Source organism: Phragmites australis, chromosome 4 (genome assembly GCF_958298935.1).
Source record: "Phragmites australis chromosome 4, lpPhrAust1.1, whole genome shotgun sequence".
Taxonomy (NCBI): Eukaryota; Viridiplantae; Streptophyta; class Magnoliopsida; order Poales; family Poaceae; genus Phragmites; species Phragmites australis.
In genome coordinates this window covers 48,081,530-48,104,530 of record NC_084924.1, presented here as the reverse complement: position 1 = coordinate 48,104,530, position 23,001 = coordinate 48,081,530, and the positions used below count along the sequence as shown (strand labels likewise).

Sequence of the window (23,001 nt, the reverse complement as noted above, 5' to 3'; positions counted from 1 at the left end):
TCACTCGGGATTTTTTATTTTTATTTTTCAAATTTAGTAATTTTAGACGACCGTTTGAAAAAATAGCAACCATAAAAGTTTATGGTCTATTGGAAGGACGATACTTGCAGCGGACGACATATTAAAACAAATAAAAATACAACATTTCATTGCTCTTAAAATTCAAAACACTATGTAAATAATCATATTTTTTTTAAAAAAAAATTATAGTGTAGAGGATTCTATTATCTAGCTCTCACAAAATTGTCAGCTCAAAAAGTTACTTCTACAATGAGAAACACAAAAGACAAATTTTAGAGATGCTGGAATTTGTAAGTACTCAGCTGAAATTTGTATTTTTGGTTTCTCTTTTATAAGTAAATTTTTGAGCTGAATTTTTTATGAGAGCTAGATGGTAGTATCCCATGCATCAGGACTTTTTATGATAACTTACATAGTGTTTTGAATTTTGAGAACAATAAAATGTTTTATTTTTATTTTTTTAACCTGTCGCCCGTTGAAAGGGTGACAACCATGTCGCCCTTCCAACGGGACATACGCTTATTCGTGCTATTTTTTGAAACAGCGCCTAAAATTGCTAAATTTAAAATTTTATAATATATAAAAAAATCCTCCCTCGAAATCTGCAGACCTCTTGTGTACCGTTCTTGTGTTGGATTATGCCTTGCTTTGGGCCGGAAGATACATTTACGCCCATTTATGGCCCAACAGGAAAGCTCACAATTTTGATACTGTTCCAGTTCCAGATTATTAATTTACTATATAAAATTATTACTAATTTACTATAGAAACTACGCCGAGGAAATGGTCAAGAGATGGTCGTATGCTACGGCCAGAACGAAAAAGGTTATTAATTTACTATATAATTTTTTTCTTAATTTAAAAGGTACACTTTACAGTAATTACGAATACAATGTATAAGGGGAAACGCGTCTGCGAGTACAGATTATTACGCGATGATGATACAGAAATGTGATGGAATCATATGTCCTCTTGCAAAATAGACTCAGTATGCTAAGGTATTTGTAGCATCAGGTTCTTGCCGATAAAAGAGGGATTCAGATTCAGGCTTCCACGAGCGAAGCAGAGTTTGGTCGTGTTGCACCGTTGGCTGATCTTACATGCTCGGCCTGGAGCTGAGACGGCTCGCGAGCTTCTGACCCAGAGACCTGTCGGCCTGCATCGATCGATCATACAGGGAGCAATTCAGAAACCTCTCCTCTGGTCGAGCGAGCATGCGTGGAGATATCTGTATCTATCTGAAGAAGCTGGGCTTACCTGAGACCAGTAGGAGAGCCAGATGCTCCTGATCTCGTGAGTGAGGCGGGGGTCGGAGAGCGCGTCGATCCATCTCTTGATGAATCGCTCTTGCCTGCAAACCCGTCAAATATGAATCGAATCCAGTTCAATTCAAGCACACAATTCGTGCATTATATTCGCACCGAGGAGTTGTTAATGTTATCTGAAATTCGAATTTTTATTTTTTAAAATAAAAAATTGTAAAATATATTTGTTCGTTTTGAAAAATTACAAATCTAGCTTACTGTCATATGTTGGAAGGACGATAAAACACCTGTCGTCCGTTAAAAGGGCTAGATTATAGAATCTTCTACACCATAAAAATTTTCATAATTTTTTTAACTATTTCACTAGTGTTTTGATTTTGAGATCATTGGAACGTAATTTTTTTTTTTTTTATACCTGTCATCTGTTGAAAGGGCAACATGATATGAGCCTAGATTTGTAATTTTTCAAGATAAACACATATATTTGCAATTTTTTGATTTAGAATATATAAAAATAAAAAAAGTTCTCTGAATTTGGATGAATCTGTCAGTTGTACGCACCTTGCCGGGTCCATCGAGCGGTACCTCTCCCCGGGCTGCTTGAAGTTGTTCTCCTTCTTAATCACAATCTGCACGCACAAATCAACCGGCACTTAGTCAGTATTTACGAGCTGCTCGATCAGTCCTTAATGGAGTAGAGTAACTGAGCAACTTGATGCAAGGGAGGTACGTACCTTCTCGCGGCGGCCGTTGAGCGTGGCGGAGGGGATGGGGTACCTGGGCGCGTGCTTGGCGGCGTCGTACCTGGACGGGAAGTAGTCCACCTCCTCGTCGCGGTGCATGAAGTTCATGAACCCGTCGTAGTGGTTGTTGTGGTGCGCGCACTTGGGCGCGTTGGCCGGGAGCAGAAGGTAGTTGGGCCCCAGGCGGTGGCGCTGCGTGTCGGAGTAGGAGAAGATCCTGGTCTGCAGCAGCTTGTCGTCGGAGTAGTAGATGCCCGGCACAATGATCCCGGGGCAGAAGGCGAGCTGCTCGTTCTCGGTGAAGAAGTTGTCGATGTTGCGGTTGAGCACCATGCGCCCCACGGGCTGCAGCGGGATCACGTCCTCGGGCCAGGTCTTGGTGACGTCGAGCGGGTCGAAGTCGAAGCGGTCCTCGTGGTCCGGGTCGATGGTCTGGATGTAGAGCTTCCACTCGGGGTAGTTGCCGGCGGCGATGGCGTCGTAGAGGTCCTTGGTGGCGTGGCTGTGGTTGGTGCCTCCGACGGTGACGGCCTCGTCGTCGAGCAGGGACTTGACGCCGCAGGTGGGCCGCCAGTGGAACTTGACGTAGTGGGACTTGCCGGCGCGGTTTACGAGCGTGTAGGTGTTGACGCCGGAGCCGTCCATGTGGCGGTAGTCGGCGGGGATGCCGACGTCGTCGAAGAGGAAGGTGAACATGTGCAGGCTCTCCGGGTGGTGCGAGAAGAAGTCGAGCACGCGCCAGTTCTCCTGGATGTGCGACTTGGGGTTGGGCTTCAGCGAGTGCACCATGTCCGGGAACTTCATGCCGTCGCGGATGAAGAACACGGGGAAGTTGTTGCCCACAAGGTCCCAGTTGCCCTCTCGGGTGTAGAACTTGACGGCGAACCCGCGCGGGTCGCGGAGTGTCTCGGGGCTGCCGCGCTCGTGGATGACGGTGGAGAAGCGGACGATGATGGGGGTCTGCACGCCGGGGGCGCGGAGGAAGTCGGCGCAGGTGAGGTGGGAGATGTCGTGGGTCACCTCGAAGAAGCCCTTGGCGCTGGCGCCGCGGGCGTGCACCACGCGCTCCGGGATGCGCTCACGGTCGAAGTTGGCAAGCTTCTCCACCAGGTGGTAGTCCTCCAGGAGGATCGGGCCTAAATTCCATGTCAAATCAGATGCCGGAGCTTGACATAACGAGTTCACTAAAGAAAATCGTAATAACTGAACTGAACAAATTACTGCCATCTGATTTGACATGGAATTTAGGCCCGCACGAGATATATAGAACAACTCACGAAAGTGCAGACGTGAAATTTTAGTTTCAGAACTCTCATACAAAACAAGCAGGTTTCCTTCACGGTGTATGCGCTGGGACTAAAGAAAGTTACCTCGGGGGCCGACGGTGAGGGAGTTGTCGTTGTTCCATACGGGCGCGCCGGAGTTGGTGCTCCAGAGCGGGGCGTTGAACGCGCTCGACGGGCGGTACTGCGCACAAGGCCCATCACCACAGCGGCATAGCCACATGAATCACACCAAACCGAAAAGGCATCCACGAGCAGCAAACAAGCAGCAGCTAGCGCAGGAGATAGATAGCTCGAGAGCACTGCTCGTACCTTGTACGGGTCCATGGCGAGCGAGCTGGGGCGACGTCCGGCGCGGGAGAGGCTACGTACGCGAGGGCGGCCACACAGCGCCGGTTATATAGCGGCCTCGGATCTTTCTGGACCTGTGGGTCTACTGCTCGCGACGTGTGCCTTGGCGCCGGCTCTGGATGGGTGGATGGATATGGGCCGCGCCTCATCCACACGCTCCCCGGCGCACGCCCTCCAGAAAAAAGAAAGAAAGAAAGAAAGAAAAGCCACACAAATTTGTCTCCTGTGCGGTGGACGGGCGTCAGATAAGAGCGAGAAGTGGAGCAGGACTAGAGGCCGTGTGAACGCGATGGGGCATGCGAATTTTTGTTAGGCTGTTGCTGATGCCGTTCACACGGCCGAGCGCATGGGCCGGAGCGGTCGCGCGGCACGGGCGCCGAGGGAGATGCATATCAGCCGAGATCCATGTGGGATGGACGTGGCCGAGCACACAAGGGTTGCAGAGATTTTTCACCCACGTACGTGCGGTGCAACAGTGTTACACGGCTACTCTGCCTACCAGCATACACGACTGTACCACGATATTTCTTTTCCCAGAATGGTTCGGTAACAGAAATGCCAAGACATCATCCTCAGTCGCGCAGTCTCTTTTTACTTTTCTTTTCACAGAACAAAATCATCTTCAGTCGCATAATCTCTGACGAATTAACCAAATTTGGCACGCCTTTAGGAAACAACTCTGGGTCTCTGGCCATCTGTGGGTGCATCGCGATTACGATAAGAGGATACAAAACATCGGTCATGTACACTGCAATAAGACCCGGTAATTTCAATAGCAGCCCAAGGTAACAACAAACAACACCAATTTCAACCATGACACCATAATCCATGTATATGCAAAGGTTCGCCGGTACACTCGTTTATTCATTTTAAAACACACAATCTAGATGCCGCCTCTGAATCTGACTGGGAGTAAGTAAAACCAATGAACCAGACATGATCTCACAATGCGAATTACAGGCCATATGTTGGGGGTACAGTTACGATTATCATTTTCTATTGGCCCAAATTCCCAAGAAGTCGCTCCACTGCAGCATGAACATTTCCAGCGGTGGCGATCAAAGCTCGGAGGTTCTCCTGTGTGTCAAAGAAGCCCATTTCTTGGAGCTGAGCTAGCTGTGTTGCATAGAGTTCTTCCGGCAGCACTGCAAATTTGGACATTACTTGGTTAATGAAAAAACTAGATAGCAATCACACTTGGCGGTTCTGCAGCATTACTTCCTCCAGTAACAGACTATGAAATGCATACTAACCATTAGGGGTGTTCGAAACACCTAGGCCACCGCCAGCACCGAGCCCACTGAACATGTTCATCAAGGTGTTGAGGTTGACATTGCCTAGCATTAAGTTTTCCACAAGTCGTTAAAGAATCAAGGGCCCATGTAAATCAACTTAAAAAGGCAGTCAAATGTCTGAACAAGTTTTATTCGCATCAAGTCTGCAAGAGTAACATAAAGCATTGCATTCTTCTAAAGAAGAACTAGGGATCCAATGGAGTTAGATTAGCTCAAGAAATCAGGAAAACAACACATTAGGTCCCACAGGACATTCATTTGTTTTTCCTACTAACTTGTCACTTAAGGATTAATATTCTCATGTGGCAATTTTCACTCCATATATTAAAATAGACCTTGGGAGGCCATGCTCAAAGTGATGTTGTGATTTACCCACATCATATAAAGAAACAACCATCAATATGAACCTATGCAAATGAATGCTGGGAAAGCCCATGTAGAACTTCATATAGTAAATTAGTAGGCACTAGGCAAAAGATACCTGCACCAGTGCCTGGTTGTGTACGCTCCCTGAATCAAACAAGAAAAAGAGTTCAAAAGGCAGTGAGTGCACAGAGCAATACTTAGCACAGAAATAACGAAAAATTAATCTCTTAACTTTACGTTATGATCCTAGATCATAACAAGGGTAAACATCAGCCGGGAGGATAGCCGGGCGGCGTCAGCTGCTAGGGACGAGAGATTAGACTATAGATGAGAGAGACTTAGAATATTAGAGGAGACTAGATTAATTCTTCTTGCTTGCTTTCCAAGGGGTGTCGGCTGCTCTTGATATAGAGTCCAGCCGTACAATTTGATAACCTATTCCGGCTCTAACTCCATCTCCTATCCGAATACAACTCTTTTATTCCTTTCCTAAACCGAACTAAATCTAATTCTTTCCAATCTTAACTAATCCGGACTCCCTAACTTATCTCAATCTGGACTTGACTTCTAATTATAATTTATTTCCTTCCTAATTTATCTAATACTTAACTCTCACCCATAACATTTAGGCCCAATAAGCATATAGTATCTTGTTAAAAAGCGCTGGATGTCAAAAGTTGAGATACTCACTGTCCAACTTGTTGACCAAGTTGTGACACCAAAGACTGCTGGAATGAAATTAATTGCTAAAAAAAAGAAACAAAGAAAGCGTTTAGTATTTCATATAATCGGGTGATCTGCATGTAACTACAGCAGTATAATTGATCACCTGCAGCGTTTCAGGAGATGTCAACTGGCGAAGAAATTCCGGATTCTGAAACATTTCTCTCAGTTGAGTATTCGATTCCATCATATTACGTACATTTGGGTTGATATTAAGCAACTGCATTTAAGACAACATTACGAGGGAACATCATAACATCATGTATCAAGCAGGACAAGAAATATGCACCTGATCATTCACAACAGAAGTATTTGAAGCACCATACCTGATTCATGGATTGAGGATTAGACATGATGTTCTGCATCATCTGCATCATAGTTGGGTTTTGCAAAACCTGACTCAAGAAGGAAGCATCAGAGCCACCACCAAGCATACTTCCCAAATCTGCAGAACCCAACCCTCCTAGGCCACCAGTCGTAGCACTCCTTGCGTTGCTAGCAGGAGAGGGCCTTGCTGTTCCTTGGGCAGAGCCAGCTGTTGATTTTAAGCCTTAGATAGCAAAACAGGACAACAATACATGCAAATACCAACAAGAAATGGATGAAATATGCAAAACTTACCAGTTGAGCCCCAGGGATTTGGAAGTGGGTTAGTATTTGGAGCTGGAGACCCTGTTGTGGAATCTGAAGCTGTAGTTGGGGCATTTGCAGCTGGAAATCTTGCTTGGTTAGACCCCTGATTTCCTAGAAGAGCTGCAAATGGGTTTGGATTTCTATCACCCTCACCACCCATTGTTGTTGCATTCAGAAAAGGCTCTTGAACAGTTTCATACATGCGGCGGAGCATGTTGAACCCTTCTGGAGAAGATTCAATGTTGCTCATGGCTCTGTCTGTGTTCCGCATCATCTCCCTCATAAGTTCAGGATTCCTAGCTGTTTCAACAGTCTGGCGGAGGATACTCGGATCATTCAGGACATGGGCAAGATCTGGGTTACGGTCAATGAGTTCACGCATTTGTGGATTGTTCATTATTATATTGCGTATTAAATCAGGACTATTCATTATATTCTGCATGAGTGGCATATTCATCATTTCCCTCATCAAGTTGGGATTCTCGGCTAACTGTTGTTGCATCTGGTCTAGTTCTGGGAGGCCAGAGCCAAATAAACCCAACCCTCCACCATTAGCAGACCCTGTAGCACCCAGACCTTGCAACAAGCCTCCCAAACCAGCTGTTGGGGAACTGGCAGGAGTAGTAGCTGAAGTTTCATGGCTGGCTGCAGGTGCAGTTGATGCTGGTGGTGGCGCAGCACCACGCACCATGTGAATGGTATGGTCTGTCTCCACACCTTCAAAAGGGGAAAAAGGTTATAAGAATGAACAAAAACAGGATAACACCCAACTGCTTAATGAAAATCCCAAAATCAAGCAATTGCTTACCGAATCAAAAGATTAAAAATGCTACCACTCGGCCAGATAAAGTGTTTTTATCTCCAAACTTACCACATTCAATAAGTGCTGATTTCTAATTGGTGGGTGCCTAAAGTTTCTGTGCATATTAACACATAGGCACAAATAGAAATGAAAAATCTCCCCTCCATAAAACACGCACAGATTGGCACCTATTGATATTTAATGTTCTACCGAAGAATACTAGGCATGCAGCATAGGCAAATTTAAAGCAAGTATCATGTTAGATGTTACGCTAGTACTGTCTGCCAAGTGGCAACAATCTACTCAGACAAAGCTTTCCCAGATTAGTATACTACACAAGTCGTGGTGAACTTATGATGTTACAACTAACGTAGTAACGTTCAACTTGTTGAATTGTTGCACTTCCCCAGCACAGAAATCGATGAAGAACCAATGATGCAACATAAGACTCACATAATCAATTGTGAAGCCTGAAAAGGCTAGAACAAAACAATGATATAACATATAAAAGGTGTGTATAGTATCAGACACAGTCCATCAAAGATTATAAACGGGCAATATACAAAATAGAGAAACACTCTCTATTATAAATGATTACTAGAAGAACCTGAACCCTAAAACAGAAAAAAAAAACTTTTCACAGAGAACACAACTAGATGTAGAAAGATAAAATCTAGAGAACCTATATGAATATGATCGGGCAATTTGCGGGTACAGATAAAAATAGGTTAGGTGCAAGAAGTTAATGGGGATAGATGAAAATTTTGTAAAGCACTAATTTTTTGCTATATTTGTTGAACATAGAATCTTTCCATTTAATCTAGAGCCTTTCTGCTTAATGGAGCATGACACACGTGGATAATGGCCCCTTACTAGAAACAGGGCCGGTCCTGACATATGGTGGGCCTGGGGCAAAATAGAAATAAGAGGCCCATGATTTAAGAGGCAATTATTATAAGCCACCAAATAAGTTGTACATTCACAAATGCCGTTGATTTCATATTGACATATGGGTTAGGACCCACATGCTAGCCTCGTATCGAGTGACATAATTTAGAGCATACACTTATTCCGTGATATTATTATGGATATTTCTTGATTTACACAGATCGAATAATGTTTTTGTCCATTTTACTTCTTAATTCTTATATAAAACAACCCTAGTTAGAACTGGCTCTCACCAACATAGCTATTCAAAATTAAATTAAAAACTCCTAAATGTTAACGGAGAAAAAATAGAAAAATAAAAAACTAATGGAAAGCCATAGAAGAATGTTACTCCAAAAATAAAGTACTCTATCAATCTAGTAGACGAGTACTTGATTGGGCCTCAATTCATAGCCAGACTACACTAGCGAAGAAGCAAGTTTGCATGCTTCCTGTCACTACTTGTCTATTGTAGGTTTTAGTTTTCAACTCAAGTAATTTAAGGAGTATTAGACATATGTAACTAGCACTTATCCTAACAGCATACAAGATGGGCCCCTCTGGACCTTGGCCCCCCTGAGCGGTCGCCTCGTTTGCCCTACCCCAGAGCCAGGCCTGACTAGAAAGGACGGCTCATGTTGACGTCAAAACATGACAAAAAGCAAATGTTATGGGCAAGAACAAAAGAAATGGAAATGATGAACTTTCCTATTCGCTATCACTAAGATGCCATCTTGCAGTCAACACCCAGCATGAAATGCGAAGTTCTGCATGCCTGCTGGTTATGCTCTACCATCCTACCAATGCATCAAGTCAAAACCTAAAATTTTACTTAGCAGCACAGTGCGCACATGGACTCAATACAGCTTGCTGGTGCTTGCATGGACTCAGCATATTCAGAACTGCATTCACGTCAAGGCATCAAAGCAGTATGTATTTCCCTTGTACTGCATCTTTGCTACCCTGAAGTATCAATCAACGCACAAGCCTCCCTGCGCTAATCCTACATGTAGCGTCTACCACAGAGCATTGCGAATGTACGGAATAGTTCATACCCATCGTCAAAGGAACCGCCCTCCTTGTCCTCCCGGCGACACAGGTATTAACAGGCATTGCATCTAGCACACCAGCAAGGGAGAACCAGAAATATAAGATCGCAACTCACGCGCAGACCTAACTAATCACATCTACCACAGCATATTAGGGCAAATCGCGCACCAGGGCGAGAGCTTTTTCAGGAGAATAGGTCAAGCACGCACCGTAGCTGGCTAGGGTTTGCTCGTCCTTCAAGATCCGGCCCTTGTAGATCAGCCGCTGCTGCGGCGCTGGCACGTCGCAGCTCTCGGCGACGATCGCCTTGAACGCCTCGACGGTGGCGCCCAGGTCGGCCCGCACGGCGAACTTGGAGCCGCTGGTACACCGGATGTGCAGCGTCGCCTGCTCGGCCCCCGCGGCCGCGGGTTCGCCACCGGCATCGCCGTCCCCTCCGCTCATGCCCAAACCCTAGGCTCGACCTGGTCGGAGGACGGGGCCTGGCTCGCGCTCCGACTCGTCTCTCTGCGTGCGCGACGCGACGGAGGAGAGGGCGAGGAGGGGTCGTGACTTCGGGCCCCCCTTCCTCTCGCTATTTGGAGTGCGCTGGAGTTGGGCTCGTGGCGTGGGAGGAGGAAGAAGGCACGGGACGGGAGGAACAATGGCTTTGGTGGCGAGGCGGAGGATTCAACGGCGGAAATAACTGCGCGACAGGGATGGAAGGCCGTGATTCCTTGCGTGCTGTTGGGGTGGGGCGGGTGGACCCGCGTTGTCAGAACTGTGAGCCTGCAAGAGTCGGTGGAAGGTTCTAGGCTTCTTCTAGCCCCTAGCTACCGGGAAACGGAGTCTACGCGTAGCACGCTGTTGGTTTTATGCTGAGCGTGAGGTTCACTGTATATAATAGGGCTGTTTGGTTTGGAGGCGGTGCTAGTCTCGCCATTTTTTAAATGCTATCGTATCATTTGGAGGCGGTGTTAGTCCTGTTTGTAACTTTATGCTGAGTATGAGGTTGGCTCGCTCACGCTCTCGTGCCGGCCGTTAGTTTATTTTCTACGTTTATGTTAGCAAAAGTTTGGTGGCTAATTGCTCTATCAATATTTTGATATGCTAGGTTTAGTAGGACGAGAGTGAATAAAACCAAACAGACTTAATATAAACTCTTACGATCATGCTAAGAAGAGTTTTGATTTTTATCTTAAATTTGAAATGTATTTGTTACTAAAGTAGATGTAATTATTTGTCCTACTAACAAACTACCAAGACTGACCATTAGTAAGGAATCTATATTTGTATTGCTCATACGAAAAGTTGAAGTTTTTAGCATAATCTGGATATAGCGAAGTTAGTTTTATTTCCATTTCTCTTTAATAGAAAGGGTTCATATGGCGACTTTGCATGTTCGTATTGTAAGAAAATTTCTCATCCAACATGCGTAAATTGAACGTGAGTTATAGGAAGATAGTACCAGTAATGAATTTGAGTCTTGTGAAGTACAATTTAGTTGGGTTTGTATGCGCTTTTTCTATATTTGGTCTGGTGCTTATTTGCCTGTTAAGTCTTAAGTCACACTCTTTGTAAAAGTAATGACGGTGGCTCTTGAAAGAAAGAAAACAAACAAAACGAGATTGAAATACAGCTAATAACCAAGCTAATCCAACAGATGGTCCACTACATGACATCACGGATCCATGAGGGGCTAGAGCCTCTGCTCCCTGGGAACACTTCAAGCCTCTCTAAACTCCTCTACAAGTTTTAGGCATGAAAGAGGGAGAGGAAGAAAAGAAGAGGAGGAAAAGTAGATGGAGAAAGAAGAAGAAAAAAAAAGAAAAAGAAAAAAAAAGAAATAAAAAGAATTTAAAGTTTATATCTGGATTCGTCACTTATAACATCCATCTCCTATGTCGTAGTTTTCGATTCTCACTATACATAAGTTAGTCAATGTAATTTTTTTAGTTTTACCTTTTGTCTCTTGGTTGGTGAGTCTGGTGATCGTCCTAAAAATTTATTCCTAAACAAAAAGTCCTAAGCTGATAAAATATTAGCCGTCTAAAAAAAAGTCAAATGCTACATAGTAACGAAGGAGAGAACATGGTGGGCCAAGTCCAATGACAACCATCAGAATGGGCCGACACCTTCTACGATAGCTCGCTCGTCCGACCGAAACGAGCCTAGTAGATCTACGGATTGTAACCAGGAAATTCTTTTTATTTATATACATTTTTATTTTAAAAATAGCAAAAATATACATCTATTTTCAATGAACAAAAACAGACCATGCATATGGACTACCCATAAGAAGAGCAATAATTTCTTGTATACAGAGTAGCGAAAGGAAGTATTTACCCACATGTCAATTATCGTCCACTATAGGAACATCTTTATATCCCACCCATTCAGTAGGTGATCAGAATTTATTTTTGGAAATTTTAAAAACAGATGCATCTTTTCTGCTATTATTAGAAATAAAAAATATATTTCTACTAATTAAAAAATATGTAGTAATTTTCGCACCAGACAGAACGTCCTGTCTGCAGTCCTACAGACTACCCTAAATTTCGCAGAAGTTATCCATCTCATACCACTCAATCTCTACTATTCTACTCGTATGTGTTTCGTTCCGAAAATCCCAGAGCTTTGTTTTATCTCTTGCTCACGCACCCACTGTCCAACACACCGTATGATATGCATGTCGACTGTTTTTCATAACTTCTAGCTAACATCCGCACAAGGGGAACCCAATAACTAGTGACTGAAAAAAATCGTTGGCGGGCAGCCGGATCCAGCCCGTATGGAAGCCCCCAAAGTAAAAGCAGCCTCTACCGGTGCGCCGCGCGAGTCAGGAACGAACGAACGCCCAAGCCAAGAGGAGAGAGGCCAGCAGAAAACCCAGGGCGCGTCCAGCCAGCCGCCTGCGCACGCACCTCCTCCGCCCGCTGCTGCCATGTCATGACGACGCTCCGACGGCTCGCCGGCTCTTCGCCCTCTCCGTCGCCTCGTCTCCTCTCCCGCCTCCGCTCCGCCGCGGCCTCCGGTCTCCTGGTCAGTCGCCGCGCCGCCTCTCTCTTCCTCTCAAGCATTGCGTCGAGCACCTCGGCCGGCGGGGCACTTTAAGCCAAGGGTTTCCTTTTTTTCTCTTCTTCTGATGTCGTCGTGTGTGCTGTCACTATCAGACGCGGCAGTACAGCACGAAGAAGGGAGGCGACGGCATTGGTCTGCGGAACGGTGGCAGCTCTTCGGCGCCAAGGCCAGGTGATATTCTCATCGCTCTTAATGGCTACAGAGAGCATATGCTTCGGATTCCTGTGTAAATTGCGTAAATCGTATTATACGACTCGCGGCTTTGCAATTGCTACTTGTGATATGCCCGGGGGGGGGGTTGTTTTCGATATAGTTGTAGGACATAGCGCTCTTGGTCACATTCTCTTTGGAATTTATTTTGGCTCATCGGAAGTGCACGCTTGTTTAGCTGTTTCTTACAAATCTTTGTTGTAAGGAAAAGGCAAATGCAAACCCTTGTAAACCAAAGCTAATTTTGCAAGGTTGCCACACTGGCACATGCATTGTGAATCTCAAAGGTTTCAATTTGTGCAGGATTCGTGGATCCTTCATCGTGGAGATGCTTTGACTCAAGGGCCGTTGGTATTCCCCAGAATGCTATACCTCATCATGCGTGGACTATTCTAAAAACACTCAGACTAAAAGGTGTGTAACAAGTGTCTTGATTATTTCTATCTGTGAGCCGAGCTTTGATATGTCATAGTCATGCCATGCATTTGTTTCATAATACTATATTGCAGAGATATAAAATGGATGGAATTAGGTGACATGTTCATTTTTATTTACTTCCTTTACCTTGTTGAAGTACATAAACTGAACAGTTCCATCATATCGCAAAGGCAAATAAAACAAGGCAATCCTGTAATACGTGTCCCTGCAATGTATTAATCTATTTTTTGTTCTGCACAATTCAGATAACATTCCCATCCATTCAAGTGAATCTTTAGATTAGAAATCAATGGTTGAGATGGAGGCAAGAAAGAATTTCAAAATTTACTGTGAGATGTTTGTGAAACTCAATGTCGCAGCCTTCTTCATCTTGATTCTGTCTGGATTTGTTGTAAGGGCATGGGTATGCTGTTTGAACTCATGAGGAGAAAATGCATGTATGGAATGTAATGGCGTTTTCACTTGCTGATGGATACATATATGAATGTATGCCATACTCAAGGACAAATATTTATCACAGGGTTTGATGCTTATCTTGTTGGGGGATGTGTTAGAGATTTGCTACTGAAAAGGATACCTAAAGATTTTGATGTGATCACTACTGCAAGTCTCAAACAGGTTTTGGTTTATTCAAAGATCATAAATGATTATTTTTCCCGAATACTCTGATTATCCCTTGTTCCGTTGACCTCCTTCTGATTCTTTACAGATAAAGAAGATGATGAAACATTGTGTAATTATAGGCAGACGCTTTCCAATATGTCAGATTAAAATGCATGAATCAACAATTGAGGTTTGTTCATAGAAATATCGATACCATGAACAGTTTTTTAGCAATGTTCTCTCGCATTGAATTTGTTTTGTTCTAACAGGTTTCAAGCTTTAGTACGAATGATACTGATATGAATGGAAGTGAAGAGGTAGATTGCTCAGAAGGAGCAAATAGTTATAATGATGGGAATATTCTTCGCCGGAATTCTATGAAAAGAGACTTTACAATAAATAGGTAATCTTCCAAAGGAATCCGTGCATTTCAGATGCTTGACAAATGTTTTTTGTTGGGAGGTATTGCATGAGATGTTTTGTAACAATGTTGTTATACTTGTATGGCAGTTTATTCTTTAACCCAATGAACTACAGAATTTATGATTACGTGAATGGAGTAAGTGATATGAGAAAAAATAAGGTAATAGCCAGTGAGCTCCATCTCAGTTTAGGCATATATTCAGCAATTTCCTGGTTTTCTCTTCCCTTTTGTTCTGGCCAACTTCTTAAATCAACAATCAGGTGTGTACAGTGATTCCTGCCCATGTTTCTTTCAAGGAGGACCCTGGTATGTCTTTAAATAATGTTCTTAATTGATACTGTGTTTATCTATCCAAGACAAATTGAGATTCTAGTTTATTTCAGCCAGGATTTTGCGTGGTTTGAGAATTGCTGCCCGCCTTGGTTTCCAGTTTTCCAGCGAAACTTCTAAAGCAATACGGGATCTATCTTCTTCTATAATGACTATCCCCAAGGTTTAAATTATTTCTCCCATGGACAGTAAAATCAACAAATTACATATACTATCTTATGTATTTCCTTTCTTGGTTTTTTGGCCTCGTTTACTGTGTAGGCAAGGTTGATGATGGAAATGAATTATATGCTATCCTATGGGGCGGCAGAGTCTACCGTTCGGTTACTTAGAAAGTATGGACTACTTGATATTTTACTGCCTTTCCAGGTAATTTGGCAATGTGATCATGTTGCTAAAAAGTGTATTCCTTGTCGTGACCTCGGCAATATTTCAGCTTACTCATCAATATTGAATGCCAATTTGTATTTTAGGCAGCATATTTGTCTGATCAGATGAAGGGAAGATCAAGTGACCGAGATTTGATGCTCATGGTGCGGAACTCTTGAAATTTGCTATGTCCTCAGTTAGGGTTTCTGAATTGCTGCTACTTTTGGCCCCCAGTAATCTGAATTCACCAACTTGTGGCATTATGAAATGAGTTAATTTTTTAAAATTAGATTGTCTTACTGTATTTTTTTTATTTTTTTTATTGTTTGGTTATTTGATAAAAAAATTATGGAATACTGTAATCTTTTGAGTGTTCTCTTTTTTTAAGCAAGGATTGTTCCTAGAAGTGAGATCTAAACTAAAGAGCTTGTTTGTTTTGTTTAACCTATCGTTTGAATATTTTAGAGCAACTGCTTATAATTTGGTTTGCGCTTGATGCTATCTAATTTCAGTATCATGTATCAATATTACTATATATATATTAATTCAAAAGTTACTTGATGCCGATACCCTTTTTGACTTCCTGTTGCCATCTGTAAGTAGCGATCATCTCATATCTGGTTATCCTTCAAGTTAGTTAGTGTGATGTTTGAGTTTTAAGATGATGCTTAATATGTTATCTCATGCTGTCGATTCACATGTGCAGAAACTATTTGCTAATCTTGATAAATTACTCTCAGCTGATCGGCCATGCCACCGCTCTTTGTGGTAAGAAACTTTAAAGGCCCATTTGTGCATTTTCTTTTTACCTGGCCGTGCTTAGGTATTACATGTAACTTATGAGGAAATGATGGATACTGGGTATGCTAACAAGCCAAGCCAGTAAGTCGGCAATAAAGCTGATTAGGCTTCCACTAACTTTGCTGATATAGTGGATTAGTGGTACCATTATTTCTTTAATCCTGGTCTTGATTTTTAGTGATGCTAACATAATCCATTTATTGCCCTATTAGGGACTTCTCTAATTAGCATGGTTGTGTATGTGTACTGTGTAGTCTAGTGATTGTTCTGACTTCTATTATCACCAACCAACTGCACCCTTTCACTTCTGTGAAAATCGTTTGTGTACCCTTTAGGCCAGTGGAGAATTTGTGGAATACAGTGCTTACAAGGTAGTGGAAAGTGCTTTTGTAGTCTCTAGTATGGATAATTAGGGGAGAGGACATAGTGGATCATCTTATGCCAGCACGAAAACAGATACACTTCATTTATTTCGAAATTTATCTGCACTAGTGGTGCATACCATTGTCAGCGTGCATTTGAATGTTCCTCTCTTAGTCTCTCGTGCCTACCAATCACTCTTATGTTCTGAGTAGGCAAACTGTTTCTTTTGTTCATTTATTTGGTAACTAAGTAACATAACATAACACTCAGCATTCTTTGCCAGCTATGCACATGAAATCTCATTGTTTTCATATAATTCCACAGGCTAGCGCTGTTGGCATTTCACAGTGCATTGATTAATTCTCCACAAGATGCCCAGGTAGTCAGGGCTTTTGCTGCATTGCTGCATTTCGGAACATGGGAAAGCACCATGAACTTCCTGGAACAAGATGTTGGAGTTCGAGCTCCATTTGTCCCAGAAACACTTGGGCCTTCTCAGACCAAACTGGATAATCTTATGGAACAAATATCACATCTAGCATCTCTAGTCAATTCTTCAGTACAAACATTGACATGTTTAGATGCTCTGCAGCAATCAGTAGCCAGACACTGGGAGCCTTCACAATTTTCAGGAGTGGTAAGTATTTCTTTATCATTTGTCTAAGATCATACATGCTAGCTGTTTTTCTTTTCTTTATGAATTTTATGTTTTTTATCCCCGGAGCAACCTTATTTTCATTTACAGGCTAAATCAGCATATCGTGCTTTGTGTGGTTGCATTGTTTATCTGTAGGTTTCATCATTATATTGCTGTTTCAGATGGTCTTTTATGCTCACAACTACTAATTCATTTTCCTCCCGCACGTTGATGTCTCAATGTGTTAAAAAAAAGGGAAGAAAAACCCTGCACATTGATGTTTCAATGTGTTAAAAGAAGAAAAAAAGTTACCACAATTTCTGCTTTGAAAAGTACTTGATGAGAAATGTATACATTAATCAACAAGAGAAGAAATAACAGCAACAGTTTCTAGATAATTTATGTGGTGTTGTTTAATTGCCCTGTATCTTTTCCTTGAAGTGAGAATTTACATCATTACATGGTACATCACACATTATAGTTTAAAAACTTTACTGGATTTGTTTCCAGGTGTTTGTGTCCAAAACCGAGGGGGGCAGGTTGTTGAGAATATTCGAGGGCCTTGATTCTGACTTAACTTCATATGATCGGAGACGAGGGATGCGTCAGATTGATTACAGGCGGCTGAAAGATTGGCATCCTTCTGAGGTCCGCTTTGTTCTGGGTAAAGTGATCTTGGACACTATGAATGATGGGTTACCATGTGCGTCAACCGAGGACACTGCTATAACAAGAACGCCGTCTAGGAATCTTGCCGATGGAATCCGTCCTGAGCTATCCACATTATTTCAATCGTAGTGAGGCAGCAATCGTCTGTTCGTCGCTAGACACAAACTAGTCAGTCTCTTCTGTTCTCGGTCAATGCTGCCAAACACTTCGAACTGCTCAGATTTTGCTGGTACTGCAGGATGGCCACAGCACAAACTTTTACTAACTGGTGCATTATTGTCGTAGCAAAACTTACCTGGAGAGAATGGTATCTATGCCTTAGAACCCCCTGTTTCTTGTACAATGTAGAGGGTAGACTGCATAGGAAATTTGTAAGGTTATCTAGTTCACATTTGTTCTGTTATCTGTTGCTTCCTACAGTTTGATTAAATTAAGGTAACATCCTTTAGACCCTTTTACCCTCCTATCTCACTGTCTTTAGATCATCTCCAGCAGATACTCTAAAAATTTATCTCTTATAACACTATTACAGTATCATCTAATACTATTACAACATCATCTATTTTTTTCATCTTCAATAGCTACCCTATTTCTTACCTTTTATTACTCTCTCCCTCTTCTCGGGCCCACAGTCATATGCAGCAACAGTAATGCGGAGTTCTTTTTTTCCTTCGGCAAAGTTGTCGCTCGAAGCAGTAGCCTGTATCACTGTTGAACTAGATACCGATTCTGTTGAACTTGGATACAGTTGCCTCTGATCGCTAAAAAGTACTAAAACGCGTTGCAACAGTATTGCGGAATGGAGATACGGATTCTCCTGGAGATGGCCTTACCGGCACCTCACACACCAAATAGAGCTCATGTCCTCACGTAGCAATCCACCACTACTGCCTCCATTCACCCACTGCCGCCTGATGCACCGCTGTCTCAGCCACCACGCGAGAATGACCTTTCAACCACCACGGTGCGCCACCACCGAGAGATCCGAAGCCGCCATCAGGAGATCCACGAGCTCCACCGACGGAGCTGTTATCCAAAGATCCGCGAGCTCCACTGTCATTAGGAGCTCAGTGAGCTGCTGTCGGGAGCTAAAAATGGAGCCTGAGAGCCGCGACCTTCGTTTATTGCCTCATTGAGATCTAGGAGCTTCGCTGCCGCCACTAGGCTCATGAGCTTTGCTCAGTGGCTAGACTCGGTGAGATGGTTAGGATTCTACTGTTCGTTGCATTTTTTCAATGCAGAGAAGAGAAGGGGATGTATGTTGTATGACTGAGAATGATGACTACAAGAGGTGAATATGCACTTTAATAAATTTTTTTTTGAAATAGATAATTTTTTTCTATTTTGTCACCTAGCACACATCACAAGAGAGTCACAACAAGACGCAACAAAAACGTAGCGGAAACTTGACAAAAAGGCGCACTCAAAGGACACCAAAAGATCCAACAAGAAAAGGGAATTCAATACTGAAAACACTGTTCATTACTGATAACACTGTTTGCCAAAACTTCCGAGTGAAATCCAAAATATCCGGGTCTAAAAGTTCCGATAGATCGGGGTTCTCTGTCACGAAGTGACTTCGATCTAGAAGTTCCAGGTTTGTACCAAAAGTTCCGGGTTAGATCGAACAACAGCTTGAAATTCAAAATCCACACTTACAAATCCAACAAAAGGTGGGTCTCATAGTTATGATCAAACACTAGATTCGACAATAAGCAAATCCATTACTCATTCCTACACAAATCTTGGAACTTGAGAGAATCACTCAGATTAAAAAATGAACATCGGGTGAAGACAGTCTCCAAGTCGACAGATTAGAGGCAAGATAATTCAATACCCAATTGCATATGTTTTGTATGTGAATTTTATATCTCTAACAATGAGAATATCAACTACAACAAGACGGAAACTTTTAGCTCAAGCACGAAAATGGAAGTTGCAATCGGGAATGAAAAACTTGCAAAAACATAAGGGAACCAACAGAGGAAAACTAGAATGAAGGGGAATTCAAAGCATATGCAAAAATATTAATTTTATTTTTTGCAGAGATCAGCTCTATTTTAGACGGATTACAGAGTTTTGCATACAAAAGGTTACACCTAATATATAAGCTAAACACTCATCTCTCGCTCCTCTAAAACCCTAGCACAATGCTCTCATATGTGTAGTACAAGAGGCTCAAGTGGCTGGTTGACTTCTTCCACATAGCCCTACCACTCTATTTATAGCATATGTTTCTCGACTCCTAAGTTTTCTAGCTTGTTTCTAAAATATCTTTCCCTTGTAGTACACTCCTACATATCACTGAGGATATTTTGATTCATTTTCTCCTCCATCCATCGAACGATTGTGGCGTCTTTATGACTTAGCTTCGCTTTGACATAAGCTTCGCGATGATACCACGTGCACTTCCATCATTCTCACAGTTTTGAGACCAAATCGCGAAACCCCTTGCACGCTTCTCAAAGAGTGACTCACTTCCACTTGCTAGACCTCAAGCAAGCGTCCCAATGTTGACACGTATATTCCGACTTGTGATCTCAACCACCGGTAAGTCTCTTCCGCTCATGATCTCTCGAATCGCCTTGTCACTTGCACTGGCATCTATTTCTCTTAACTTTGTCAGCAAACCATCTCTATCCATCTTTCATGCTTTGCTTGACCTCTACGTGTACAGATAGGATCACCCTGGACTCCGCTCGGCCTCCTCTATCGTCCGACACCAAGCACTCCGCTTGGCCACAATCATCCTACCGTCGACCGCTAAGTGCATCTATTGCCTACATATATGAGACAAGCAAACATATTTTTTCAACTCTAACTCCAGTTAATCCATAATCAAAATGATCAATTGAAACCTCAAATCAATTCAAAGTAGGTCCCAAAAAGTTCCAATGTATACAAGAAATTCAAACATGAAAATACTATTCATCATAGTTGAAAACATTGTTCATTCAAAAATTTCGGATTGAGCTCCGAATGACCCTTCTCTATCTCAGCTTTCGCATCAATCCAGAAGTTCTGGATTAAACCCAAAAGTTCCGGATTAGGACCGGAAGTTTTGAGTTCTAATTGAGCGGATGTTCCAGATTCTGGACTGAACTTCCGGATTCTAGACAAAACTGAATTTCAAGCGAACCAAGCTCAAGCGATCTAAAACATGACAAACCAAATTAACAACCTTATCAATCACTCATCACACATAAACCAAGTCACATTTTAACTTGGTTTCTCAATCTTCACTTGATGAGTGCATTGACAACCCTCATTCACAAAAATTTTGGTTTGAAGTAGTAAAAACAAGATAGGCTCATTCTAGTGACCAAAAACTCAAGAAGTAGCAAAAACATGTTAGTGGGTATAAGAAATGTTGCATAAGGCCGTAAAGAGATCAAGACAAGCCAAAACCTCAAAAGAGCAATAAAAGCTCAAAAACTCAAAATCAAATGCTCCCCCTTGATGAATGCACATATTTCATTTATGTAAGATTTTTCTTTGTAATTTGGTGCATATTTTTCATTTCCCCCCTTTTCATCATCCCCTTCTTTGGCAATGCAAACGTCAAGGATAAAACATTATGCAATATATAAACATGCAAACTTAATATGTTTTCACAAGTATACCATAAATCATTTGTAAATACTAGAAATATCATAGAGCTATATAAAGTATAAAATAGAGCTTAGAATCACACAAAGGCTCAAAAAGAGACAAGAACATAAGAACATGAAGCTATACAAGCTAAACCCGAAGAATTGGTTAGCTCATTTAATTTCACGTAAGCATCCATTCGTGTCGAGTTAATACATGCATTAAGGACTAGCAAACTTCAATCTCAAACTAGGAAAACAAGTATTAATAAGAGTAGCCATTGCAAATGCTCACATATGAAACTAAAACTTAGTTAGATCAAGTGTTTTAAGAAAAATAGACATTTAGGTACATTTTCTTTAATTCATTTTATCCTTAAATTGACTTTAGTAACCATATGTTCACTTCTTTAGCAAACAACATGAAGCATCAAGACAACCATATTGGATCATATTTAAGCATAAGAAACTTGATTTTTCAAGATTATTTAAATTGCATAAATTATTAAGTTTTCATATGATCAAGTCAAGTAGTGTCTTTGCGATATAAGGAACATATGTTCCTCCAAGGTTTTATCATGAGTTAAACATTTGATAAAGACAGAAAATATCGTGCAATGTTTCTCAATCTCTAATCTTGAATCAAGAAGCCTAGAGCAAGATATTCATCAAACTAATCTTAACACAAGCATTGACTAAGCTAAAGTAATTACGAACATAGAGATCAATAATGTAGCATTTTATAGTCCACATGATTTATAAAGTTCAAATTTTATTTTAAAGAAAGCTAGCTTATTTGAAAATTTTCATGTCAGAGCATCAAGAGGAGCTTAAAATTAAAAGATTGTTCCACACAACTACTCAACTTAATCCAAATTCAAGTCTAGCAATAGAAAATACTAAAGACATACAAGTAAAAACTCAACTATATGATTATCTTACAAGATGATATGCAATGCAAATATAATAAAAGTAAAATAGAGTATGTATATCTACCTTGAGTTGTTGAATATCTACATCCTTGTAGCCTTGGCGATATTGTTGATGTCTAATTTGCAAGTTCGTTCAAAATACTTAGCAATGCATAGTTCACCGGTAGAAGTCAAGTGGTGGAGTGTTTCATCGCTCGTGAGCTATAGATTTAATTACGGTTCACTATGATAATATTGATGATATTGGTTGGGTGAGTTGTGAGGATGAGACGAGATGTGGGTGGTGTTAGGGGTGTCTTCTGCTTCTGAGGTTCTATCCGTAGACGGCTATGCTCGCGGCTCAGGTCAACCAGGCCGGGGGTTTCTCCCCGCCCAAGTTGACCGGGGGCTACCACTCATTGGGTAAGTCACCCAACCCTGTAAAATTTGTCAATTCAATGTAAATCTCAATATTCAGTCGTATGTCAATTTCTTTTTCCTGGATTCCGTATGTTTAATCTGTCTAGTGAGATGCTCGATTGTGCGAGAAAAAGTTCGCTCTCATTTTCCCCGCTGATAAAAGAATCCCAATCGGTATGCACGCGGGCAGTTGCCGCTGACTTACGTCCGATGTGGTAGGCTGTGGTGTTCGGTGTCGTGACAGGCTCCCGGGCACTACCGAGTTCCTGGGCGCTCTGGATAATCCTATCGCTCGAGCTGCTCGAGTAGTCCGGAGCCCAGGCCCCAGGGGCGGGCTGTCGGTGCTCGGTCTGGTCTGTCATACCCGAGCGCCACCGGACCATAGGACCTCTGGGTTATGCCTCTGTCTGCTCTTGTCCGCCGGTCTGGGTATTCGAGAGGTCTCGGGTCGAAAACGAGAGCAGTCTATAACAAGTACAGCACTGACAGAGCGCACCAAGCAAAGAAATTCCCTATTCTCTCTTAAGTCACAGGTCGACAATCAAGAGCAGCTCGACCGCGAGGGCCTCGATACCCAGGTCGCTGATCGGCCCCAAGGGTCCTCAGGTGGTCCTACCGCTTAGGCATGAGTGGTCGAGATCACCCGACCCCGGGATCCTCGCGTGCCCCTTGATGCTCGGGCGCTCCGGCTGAAGGAACCAAGTCCCCGGGCACCCC

General features: G+C 42.5%; 3 protein-coding genes across 5 annotated transcripts; 1 reads left to right on the top strand and 2 right to left on the bottom strand.

Moving 5' to 3' along the window:
* Window positions 1-847: 847 nt before the first annotated feature.
* LOC133916985 (catalase isozyme C-like) lies at window positions 848-3,785 on the bottom strand. Its single transcript, XM_062360896.1, has 6 exons — window positions 3,625-3,785; window positions 3,400-3,496; window positions 2,021-3,165; window positions 1,848-1,915; window positions 1,279-1,372; window positions 848-1,177 (listed from the first exon to the last, which is right to left on the bottom strand). The coding sequence occupies exons 1-6, from the start codon at window positions 3,637-3,639 to the stop codon at window positions 1,118-1,120; spliced, it is 1,479 nt and encodes a 492-aa protein (XP_062216880.1). The 5' UTR covers window positions 3,640-3,785; the 3' UTR covers window positions 848-1,117.
* A 664-nt stretch (window positions 3,786-4,449) lies between these two features.
* On the bottom strand, window positions 4,450-10,178 carry LOC133916984 (ubiquitin domain-containing protein DSK2a-like). Of its 3 annotated transcripts, XM_062360893.1 has the most exons (8): window positions 9,669-10,164; window positions 6,669-7,397; window positions 6,374-6,582; window positions 6,154-6,267; window positions 6,015-6,070; window positions 5,440-5,468; window positions 4,917-5,000; window positions 4,450-4,808 (listed from the first exon to the last, which is right to left on the bottom strand). In XM_062360893.1, the coding sequence occupies exons 1-8, from the start codon at window positions 9,901-9,903 to the stop codon at window positions 4,660-4,662; spliced, it is 1,605 nt and encodes a 534-aa protein (XP_062216877.1). In that variant the 5' UTR covers window positions 9,904-10,164; the 3' UTR covers window positions 4,450-4,659. The 3 variants fall into 3 exon arrangements, with proteins under 3 accessions (XP_062216877.1, XP_062216878.1, XP_062216879.1); XM_062360894.1 differs by lacking the exon at window positions 6,015-6,070 and having other exon boundaries at window positions 4,665-4,808; window positions 9,669-10,177; XM_062360895.1 differs by lacking the exons at window positions 4,450-4,808; window positions 4,917-5,000; window positions 5,440-5,468 and adding an exon at window positions 5,491-5,623 and having other exon boundaries at window positions 9,669-10,178.
* Window positions 10,179-12,210: 2,032 nt separating this feature from the next.
* Window positions 12,211-17,819, top strand: LOC133916983 (uncharacterized). The gene is made up of 14 exons (XM_062360892.1): window positions 12,211-12,480; window positions 12,612-12,690; window positions 13,033-13,143; window positions 13,688-13,785; window positions 13,877-13,960; window positions 14,040-14,173; window positions 14,281-14,353; window positions 14,455-14,500; window positions 14,578-14,687; window positions 14,786-14,893; window positions 14,998-15,057; window positions 15,600-15,661; window positions 16,382-16,694; window positions 17,205-17,819. Exons 1-14 carry the CDS (start codon window positions 12,388-12,390, stop codon window positions 17,490-17,492), a joined length of 1,659 nt encoding a protein of 552 aa, XP_062216876.1. The 5' UTR covers window positions 12,211-12,387; the 3' UTR covers window positions 17,493-17,819.
* The last annotated feature ends 5,182 nt before the right edge of the window (window positions 17,820-23,001 follow it).